Raw genomic sequence first — 10,353 nt, 5'->3', positions numbered from 1 at the left:
TTGGACTTAAGGCACCGAACTGCCACTGTAGGTGCCTACATCCCTTTGTGGATCTAGTCTGTAGAGACTCTTAAAAATCTCATCCTACATTTGCAAACATGAAAATTTCAAGCAGACTTAAAGTGACTGGGGAATGGAATTATTTCAAGGCTTTTTGGAATTAATTTCTTTCAACTTCTCATGACATTGATTCAAGGTTTATAATCTCTGCTTCCTCTTAAGATATCTTAGAGACAACTCACAGCTAGCAAACAGTACCAAAACAAAACAAAGTCCTCCCTAAAAAAAAAATGTACAATGGTCAAGAGAAACCTTGCATAAGGAGGAAAAAAATAATAATACACACACACAGACTGAGTCAGTACAATAGATAGTAAGATTTATTTGTTGATTTCCCATTCAGCAAAGATTTATCTGTCAATCTGCCACAATTCCGAAAAGGAATGATCTCCAGACGCCCCATGTTCTCACACACTGTGCCAATCCAGACAACGTGACTGGAGACCTGCATGTGGGAACTTGCCTTTTACAGGAGAACTTAAAACAAAATCCATGCCCACTGCTATTTGATTCATGGCAGTGCCTGGATTTTCACATTGTTTGGTGTAACCTGCTCTCAGTCTCTAACAAAAGCTCTGGGGAATCCAGTGGAGAACACGACTTTTCCTGTTTCTGCAGACTAGCAGGGGGAGTTCAGTTCCTTGCGTGAGAAGGTGCTGCTGAAAGAGGTTCTCACACTGAGCCGTCTAGAGACACAATACGGTTTTTCCTTTGCAGCGTCGATCAGAAATAGCTCTCGTCCTATACTTTGAGGCAAACACTGGTAATCATCAGACAACTATGCTTCTCCTTCACCAGTGCTACTAATAGCATGTTGTTCCTTCTGAAGAAAGACAAAAGAAGAATGAAGGGACCTGGTGTTTGATCACATTTTTTCTTTCTTGCTGCTGCTGCTTTATTTTTTTTCATTCTGAATTTTCTGAGCTACAGCTGTTTTTTTCCAGTTGGGGGTGAAGGCGTGGAATCCTCATTGTTTTCAGTTATGTGCCCATCCTTTCTGTGTAAACAAGCAGGGCTTCTCCAAGTGCACTGAGCAGAAGACTGTAAACAAAGCAAGGTGTAACTTCAATACTGATCTAGTACACACACTTGATAGAAGGGCAAAAGGCAGAGCATCAAAGGAAAGGAGGAAGTTTGTTCGCCTACATGCATGTGCTTCATCAGGGTGACATTACAGAACCCCAGCATTTTTCATGACAATACATTTTTTCACTCAGAGTACTAAGAAACGGCTGGAACCAGAAATGGCTTGTTTCTTCAGATCTCATTGTGATACTTCCCCTCCAACATTTTAGAGATGGGTACATATATGTAAATATATAGACACAAATAGCTGCTTTATTTATCAATGTTAAAATAATTGCACAGGCATATATACACTGGAGGGAGGGAAGGAGGGAGAAGGAAGGCTTTGAACCTCATCTGGTTATTGATATAAGTGCAGACTTCCCCTTAGCAATTTCTGTTTGTCTTCTAACTTGAAAATGGACTCACTGCTTGACAAAAATGGAAAGGGAGATAAACTCCCCTGCTTTTGGGAAATGAAACAACATCTAACTGAGGAGGTTGGGAAGAAACTTCCACTCTGGGCAGGTTATGCTGGACTAGCTGACCAACAGAAATGCCTGCATACTTACTGTCCACTTACGGAAGACCTGGCACACTGAACTGTTCTAACTGGAGCAGTGTGTGTACCAAGGCATATCCCTCTCTCCTGCCACAATGACGGCTCTCTTGTTCCCTCTCTCACCCTTGTCTTGGGAGCAGCTAGCGTTGGAAGCAAGGTTCCAAAGCTATCAGAGTTCAATGGAATTGTCTTTGTTTATATAAATGTCAGCCATCAGCCCGTCCATCTTGTGCAATAGTCAGTAATCCCCAAATCTCCTCTGAAATCACATCCAAGAGGAATATGGTAGACTGCTGGCTCATCTCCACACTGTTGCAACAGTGAAAAGCTAAATGTAACAACTTTGCATTTTAGCCTCACGGCTTAGTTAGCTTATGAAGCAGCAAAGCTCCTTATTAAACTTTATAAATAAAACAAACTTCTCTACAGGTTACTGGTAAGAGGGCACTTATTTATGTTATTCAAAAAGTATGTATACCTGACAAGGTTGTCCGGACATTAATAGTATTATATTGACTTAAATATTAGTGTCAGTGAATTGTTTACAAACACCATCATTCCCATTGTTCCCAAAAGATGCAAACTTTATATAACAACTGTACAGTATACTATTAGTACAATGATACTATTGTGCACTATAAAGCCCTGGAAGGGTAGCTGCTAAGGAGATGACAACTTTCACATTCAGAGACAGTCCACTTTTGGCTATGGAACTATCATTAAGAAGCAATGAACTGTTAGAGGTGCGGGCTTTCCAAAGAGATTTAAAACCAAGAGCCTGGTCACTTGTAATCATTACAAATTCAAGGCACTTTTCTCAGGAAACCATTAGCCTACATTTCCCACCTACATTTCAGCTCCAGTTATTAACATTTATCTGCATTAATTCCTTCTGAAATTACAATTGGATAATATGTTCTTCTTCTTTATCCCTAAAGGAAAGTCCTGTAGAGTTCAACAGGAATTAAACCAACAGGGTCCCATAGAAATTACACTGAGATAGAAAGAGTACTTTCTACTTTGTATAGAGTTTTTAATAGACAGTTTAATAGAGAATCAGATCTCTTCTATAGAATTCTATAGATTGGCTTAAAAATACGATAGAGAAGATATCAAACTCTATTAACTAGCACTTTTCCACAAGGGCACTTCCTGGCTAGCCTACTGTGTTAACTGCTGTCATGTTCTATTTCAGAGGTGGCTGCACTTCCGTGATCAGTAAAAAAATGTGTATACCAGGAGAGCTACCATATCTGTAGCATCAGTACATAGTAAAGTGATTGTGGGTGGTTTGAAATGAAAGGCATAAATGTGTGGTTTCTATTATGATTTCTCTTTGTGTATTTATGTATTATCACTTATCAGTCTTTATCCTCAGCCGTATAATATGATCTCAGATACACCTCACTAAGCTTTAAAAATATAGATACTGTCCCCTGCATGGGAATATAGTAGCTCACTCTGTGTGCTGCCCTTTACCAATCTGGCCATCAAACAAGAGAAGAGGATGAATGTCCTTGTATTCAGCCTCTTCCAACCTTGGACAGCGGTTGCCAAATACCCTAGTTTTGCAGTGGCAGCACGGGATACCAAAACATCCACCACGACACTTTCTAACACTGCCATTAATTCACCTGTTGTTCACGCCAGGCACTAACTTCCTTGTGCATGTAAAAAAGACTAGTGAGGGCCATAAAAGCAGGAGGAGTCCAACACTGTCTCTAGAGAGACAGAGTCAGGGTTAGATTACCACGAGACCCTTAACTTTCAAATTTTTCTGATTCTTGGAATGTTCAAAACTTTTTCTTCAAAACTATTTTTCTTCAGGCTCTAAATCCTGTATCTACATCCATTATCCACAGATCCTTCTGAATGCTGGATTTTATCCATATTTCCCCTTCTTGTCTCCTACTTCATCATAATCCTCTGGCTGAGGTTAAACAAAATTTTCTCTATTACCAACACACTGCTTTGTGGATTATTCACAAGAGTATAGTAGTAAAAACAGGTTATATCTGAAATCTGCTCCTTTGCTTAAGTGTACCAGTGTAATGTATAACCACCAGACCACTGAGCTAGCAGAAGTCTTCATTTTAACTGCAAAACGGAGTACTGTCAAATAATGTTAAATCCTCAACCCTGGATTTACCTTAAATTTAAAATATGGTGAACCCTTTGGATTCTATTAATTAAGGCATGAGAGTTAAAAGCACCACGCTGTCACTGAGAAACTAACACACGAAATGATAGCCACTGTTAATGTTGGACCTACACCAAAAACCCCTGTGGTTTGTGATCTTATGCTTGCTTTGCAGCTGCCATAATCTAACAAACCTTATTCCAAAAACTCTGCTGAAATCCCTGATGCTGCTGGTGCACACGCCGTAATGGAAGACAAAAAATAATTAAAAAAAAAAATCACCTTTTTGAGTTCTCAACAATCTAAACGTAACTCTGGGCTAAGGTCCCAAACACAGTTTCTTTTAAAATATGAATTTGTTACTTGTGTATGGTAAACACATAAACTTACACACACATATTACATACATATAAATGTATATAGGGTGTATCGTGTGCATATTGTGTATGCAATTATGTATGCATTTATACTGTATCTGTATGTACACACAAATACATATACACTGTATGCATGTGTATTATATATGTCAGTGTATGCCTGTATATATATCATAAATATGCAATATACACACACACACACACATATATATATGCTTGCTTGCTAATGTCCTGGGCTGGGTGTGCTGCTGTTTTTTGCCTTTGGCAACACTTCAGCAGGATGTACTGAGTTACATACATATGGCACAGAAGTGACCTCCTGCAACTGCAGAAAAATACAAAAGATTTATTTTGGCATTTCTTTAAAAAAAACAAAAAACAGCCCAATTTGAATTTAAAGTCTGCTTTCTGCAACTTGTTTTAACCTATGAGCTGTAGCCAAAAAAAAAGCAACATGAGAAATTGTTTGGGGAAAGAGGGTAGAATATGAAATGTCAGCTTTGTGTAAATGTATTTTATATACATTTCACTATAGTTTTTCAAGGTCTGTTAGTCTGAAAAGCTTCATGTACAGAAAGCTTTAGAAGCAATGGATGCATGTTGGGGGAGGAAGTATTTTAATACTTTGACTGTCCATTGAAGAGGTCACATTTCGCAATGATTCTCTGCCTTGGTGTAATCAGGCATTAATATATAAAGATAACTAAGAAAGAACCAAATACAGGAAGGAAATGAGTGGTTCATTGACTTGGAAATTCTTTAAAACAATGAAGGAAAGTCAAGCACAAGGAAAACTGGATCGTTTGTGGAAGCAGGATTATTTTTCAGTTACAATGGACACACAATCGCAGTTGTATGGTACAGACAAAGAGCTTAGTCCTTCATTCACTGAAGCCAAACAGAATTTCTCTGCGGATTTCAGTGAGTGTTAGATCAGATCTCCAAAAATATCAAGGTAAGATGAGAATGAATATCTACATAATACAGACTGGAATCAATTTTCTAAAGTAGTATCTAAGAGACTAGTCCTGTTTGTGTTACTCACATTGGGTGAAATCTATCCCTTTATGGACAGTCAGCACAAAGTCCATGCACCTCAAGTCCCCAAAATTTGCATGCCCATGTTTTGCATGGCTTAAAAATTCAAATCAGTGTAGTTGTATGCACAATAGCTTGATTGGCTGCATTCAGGTGGTTAACAAATGCAAATCTGAGATTTTAAGTGTACAAAATACTTAGTCCCACAATTTTGGGCCTAACATCATCACCACTGATATCAAATCTTGAAAACAGAATACGGTAATTTAATTCATTGCAAAGCAGATTCTCTGTGGCACCAACCATACTATGAGGAAAACAAGAAGAGCCCGGTCTAAAGGTCTGTAAAAGTGAGAGGCTTTGGACTTTCAACGGTATCTCCATTTCTTGAGATACACTTAGACTCCCTTGTTTATTAATTAATAATAATAGTATTTCTATTGCAGTAGTGCCGAAGTTATGGAACAGGACCCCATTGTGCGAGGCACTGTACAAACACAGAACCAAAAGACAGACTGTAAGTATTGGGGCAGGGACTAAGCATTGATACCATTCAATAAGAATTTTGATTTGGGAGATTCTAAGTTTGTTAAGCAAACTCTTTATTACCAAATCCCATGTACTGCTTTGGACGGAGGTATGTAATATTTATTGTTATTTCATTTTATTCTTTGTATTTGCAGTCCATGCTATGTTAGGCACTGTCCATGGACACCCACAGGAATACATACGATATTGGTCAGAATGCCAGAGTTCCTGAAAATCAGGACTTCCCTGTTCTATTCCCAGCTCTGTCACTAACTCACTATGTGACACTGGATGAGTCACTTAACTGCCCTTTGCCTCACTTTATCTAGATTGTAAAATGTGTATAGTCAACAATATCTCACAGAGGTGTCATGAGGTGTAACATCTGTAAAGAGTTTTGAGATTCCCGCGAAGAAATTCTGTTCTTTTCAGATAGATTATTATACTGTGCCCATCACCATGGTGTCTGAAGACCTGGCTCTCCCTCTGTACAAAATATTTTTGCTACTTGTCAGACTAGCCTTTTAAAAAGCATTTCTAGGTAAAATAATGAGTCTTGTGAAGAAATTCAATAGAAACTTCAAAATAACCACACAAATTTCAGGAAATTACTTACCAACAAACTGTTCGTACATTAACAGTCATGCCAAAGATGAATGGTGATAAACCAGCTGTGGTAACCTGTAAAATCAACAAGAAGAGAGGATTTGCCTGATCTCATCATTGAAAGTTGCAACATCTTTGTTCAGATTAACTTTGTACAGGTGTACTCACACTAAATATTTGTTTACCCCCAGGTCAGTAACCCAGCCATAACACAGACGTTCGGTGGGAAGGAGAAACCCATTGGGATGAAGAATCTGCTCATCAGGAAACTACCACTTCCATCAAACCCCTCCTTACTGATCTATGACCCTCCGGGGAGCACGCAAATTATGCAGTCGAGTTTCCCGCATTTGGGGAAATCGCAGGGGTCAGCGCACCCACAGTGCAATGGATGAGCCTCACCCTGGGAAAACCACCTTCGTGATCATGGTATCTCCCCTGCCAGGTAAGTATATGCAGGCACATCTCCTTGCCCTGGCCAGTAGAAGGAAGGGGCAAAAACTATTAAAAGAACCTTATCCTGGAAGTGACCTAGCACTTAGGGAAGCAGGATTCACATGGCAAGCTAGGAGCAGCAAGGACACTGAATAAAGCAGAAACCACCGGGGACCTTGTGTGCAGAGCAGGCTGCAGCAGCAGCCAGGGAATCACATCTGGAACAGGATGTGACTGTAGGACATTGCAGCTGGGTTCAGGTCTGCGCAGCACTTGTGGCGAAGCAACAGAGACTGGGCAAGGAGCCACTGCCAAGGGGCCCCAAAGAGCTATATCACTAACTGATCCTGGCCAGGAAATCTGTATTCTCCTATTTGTCTCTAGCAGAGACTGAACTGGAGAGACATGCCAGGCACTGGGCCTGAGGAGCCCTAACCTTCTAGCAGACTGCCACCGTTTAAGCCACAGTACTTAGGGTATTGCAACCTTCCCCTTCCTGCCAGCCCTAGTAAAATACCCCTTCATTTAGCCACGTGTCCGAATCATTATTGGGACCTAGCAAGGGCCTATAGGATGTAGCATCTGAAGGGCCTTCAACTCTTGCCTCTGAGCAGGGCTACACCCAGCACATCTCTGGAACCATCAAGGTTTAGTGTGCCACAGCACTAGCAGCTGTAACAATGACATCAGGATGGAGTAAAGGTGAACAAGACTTGAGGATGATAGGAGATAGTGCAATGTAAATTCATGTCTAGTGCACTATTGCAGGGGGGGAAAGGCCAGTGCACTTCAGATCAGCAAACACAGGAGCATCAGGCTAGGTCTTCCACAGTAACCAAGCTGCACTCAGGGTAGTCTAGGAGGATAGGGCAAAGGTGATTTTATGCCATCTTAGCAGTGGTCTGATCTCAGGGATAGCTGGAAACTAGGCCAGACCCAATGTATGAGTGAGCAGTCTCCAGGCTTGTCCCTGTCCCCCCAGGGCTCCAAAGAGCTGTTCTGGCAGCCAAGGATGTAATGATATCCATATATAATCAATGGCTCCTTGGCCATGCTCTCTTTTCCCCAAACACTCCCCTGACAAATGGGTCAGGTGTCAAAGCTGCTATGCCAGCCCTCTGCCATGTGAGGACTCCGCATACTGAGAAAGAATCCATCCCCACACACAGAGGCAAGAATCCTCAGGCAGCCAGTTAAGCTGTTTTTAAAGCTGCTTTGTGTCACTGGTAGAACAAAGCAGGGAGAACAGGCCCCAGATCTTGCCCACCATATTATGGAGCAGGATAGTATCTATCCCTGACTCTACAGCCCTGTTGCTACCACAGCTGCAGTGCTGCATTAAGTCCTGGGCACCTCATTGCCAGACCAATAACACAAAATGGAAGGTTTCAGAGTAGCAGCCGCGTTAGTCTGTATCCGCAAAAAGAACAGGAGTACTTGTGGCACCTTAGAGACTAACAAATTTAGTTGAGCATGAGCTTTCGTGCATCCAATGAAGTGAGCTGCAGCTCATGAAAGCTTATGCCCAAGTAAATTTGTTAGTCTCTACGGTGCCACAAGTCCTCCTTTTCTTTTTACAAAATGGAAGGAGTTCTGAGAACAGTGACAGAAGTGATTAGGGAGAAAGAATTGATTTTCAATGAAACATTAGGATAAATAATGTCAAAAGAAAAGAATGACAAGGTAACAGTCTACAAATGCAAACATTGAAGGGTGAAAGGGATTATTTAGGATAATACAGCAGGGTATAACTAAGAGTAACAGGATGCAGCAAAATATTTAGACGGTTATCAGGAAAGACTTCCTGACAGTAAGATTTATTAGCTTGTCTAATTGTCTCTCAAGGGAGTACTGGAAACCCCAGCCTTAGGCTCATTTAAAACTTGACAAAACACTAGCATAAGTGCAACGAGGAGCATGAAGCCATTTCAGACCAGATTCTGCTTCACAGTAACTCTGAGTTACATTACTAGCCCATATCGGTTACATTTATGTTATCATTGCCCTTTAAAAAACAGGCTCAGACCCCTAAGTCTGTCTGAGCTGTGCTCAGCACAAGACCAGTACCAAAAGGAAAGGTGGCTCTGGGCCATCTCTCCACTCCCTGTCCTGAGGCCAACTGGGGACTGAACCAAGTAATCCAAATTATGTCAGCTAGAACAGTTTCATGGGAACCACGATGCTGGTTGGGAACTATCCGAGCACAGTGCACCCCAGCCAGGTCCTCTTCCACCCCTTGCCCCTGCGAGATGGAGGGAAGGAGAAGAGATAGCTATTCTGGCTTTATGCCACCTAAGAATTGCTGTAAATTAGGAAAAACTCCAGAAATTTCCGTTTGTATCGCTGGAGCAGTGCAAAAAGGACAAAGCCAGGGGCGAGCATTTGACCCAGCATGTATAGCATTGGGACTTCAGGTTTACTGCATGGAATTATTGTAATTAATATGGCCATATGTATCTCTAACTGACATAATCTACCTGGCCATCTGTCTTAGGTGTTTCTAAAGAGCCTACACCTTAACATGGGCAAAGCTGTAAAGCATGAAATTAAGAGAATAATTAAGCCGCCTCTCCATGAGAACATTTCACTACAAAACACTAATATAAGGTCAAAACTCACTAGTTATCTGCGTTTTTCTCTCCTTTCTAGCCATATGCCAACGAAAATGCAAATACCCCCCCCCCAAACAAACAAAATCAGGGGAAAGGTCCTAACTATAGCTACACTGCAGGCTCCAAAATGCTGCAGTGTTAGCACCCAAATGAGATTAGTGGAGGGTGGGACAGTTCACTGTTCTCAGAATCACTGCTTGAGGCTATCTGCAGACTCAGGAAGACAGAATGCAATAGTTTGCGTGCCATTCACATTTGGAAGGTTATCTTTGCAACCAGCAGGGCTAGAAACTTACCGAAAAAAGAATTAATGCCCAGATGTTAGAGAATCGGAGTATGTTATGCAGGTCACATAAATACAGCAACCAGGCTGCATATATTTGGATCCTGCAAAATCTAAGAATCTGCATGTTACTGTAATGGGTTTGATTTTGATCTTACATACGTTGGTGTAGCTTTATTAATTTTAGTGGAATTACCCCTCATTACTTAAGTGTGAGTGAGAGTAGAGTCAAGTGTACCAAGCTTGCATTACACTAATGCTGGTGTAACCCTTCTGCCCGTCAGAGTTGGCAGCAACAAGGGCCGGGTTCAATATCTAGGGGTTCCATTCCAACAACACAATGCAAACCGGCTCGAGCCCCCACCCAGTGACCTGGGACAAATATATACCACCCCCGCTGGGCGCCTCCAAGAGGCAATACTTCCCCTCTCGCAAGCACATAGTCTGAGTGTAGCAAAAGTCTTTTAATAAGAGAGAGAAACAATGTGGCATTATGTTGGGGAAACACCACCAACCGGATTCATAACACAACCCATGAGCAAAAACAACCCCACCCCAGGCAAATTGGGGTATGCCCTTTTCCCTTTGGTTCTTGAGTCCAGCAACCCCAAAAGTCCAATGCCCCAAAAGTCTCTGTCCCTGGTCAG

The 10,353-nt window shown here is 41.4% G+C and overlaps 1 protein-coding gene across 1 annotated transcript in view; it reads right to left on the bottom strand.

Annotated features, from left to right (window-relative positions):
• Positions 1–357: 357 nt before the first annotated feature.
• The window catches only part of TMEM241 (transmembrane protein 241), a 95,260-nt gene continuing 85,264 nt past the window's right edge, over positions 358–10,353 (bottom strand). The window contains exons 14-15 of the mRNA XM_084620441.1: positions 6,387–6,451; positions 358–1,101 (exon numbers count right to left, since the gene is read on the bottom strand). Coding sequence (XP_084476567.1) covers positions 1,041–1,101; positions 6,387–6,451 — 126 coding nt within the window. The 3' untranslated portion in view covers positions 358–1,040. The remainder of the gene's footprint in view (positions 1,102–6,386; positions 6,452–10,353) is intronic.

Source organism: Lepidochelys olivacea (genome assembly GCF_965140295.1).
Source record: "Lepidochelys olivacea isolate rLepOli2 genome assembly, chromosome: 2".
Taxonomy (NCBI): Eukaryota; Metazoa; Chordata; order Testudines; family Cheloniidae; genus Lepidochelys; species Lepidochelys olivacea.
This window is presented reverse-complemented; position numbering and strand designations above follow the sequence as displayed.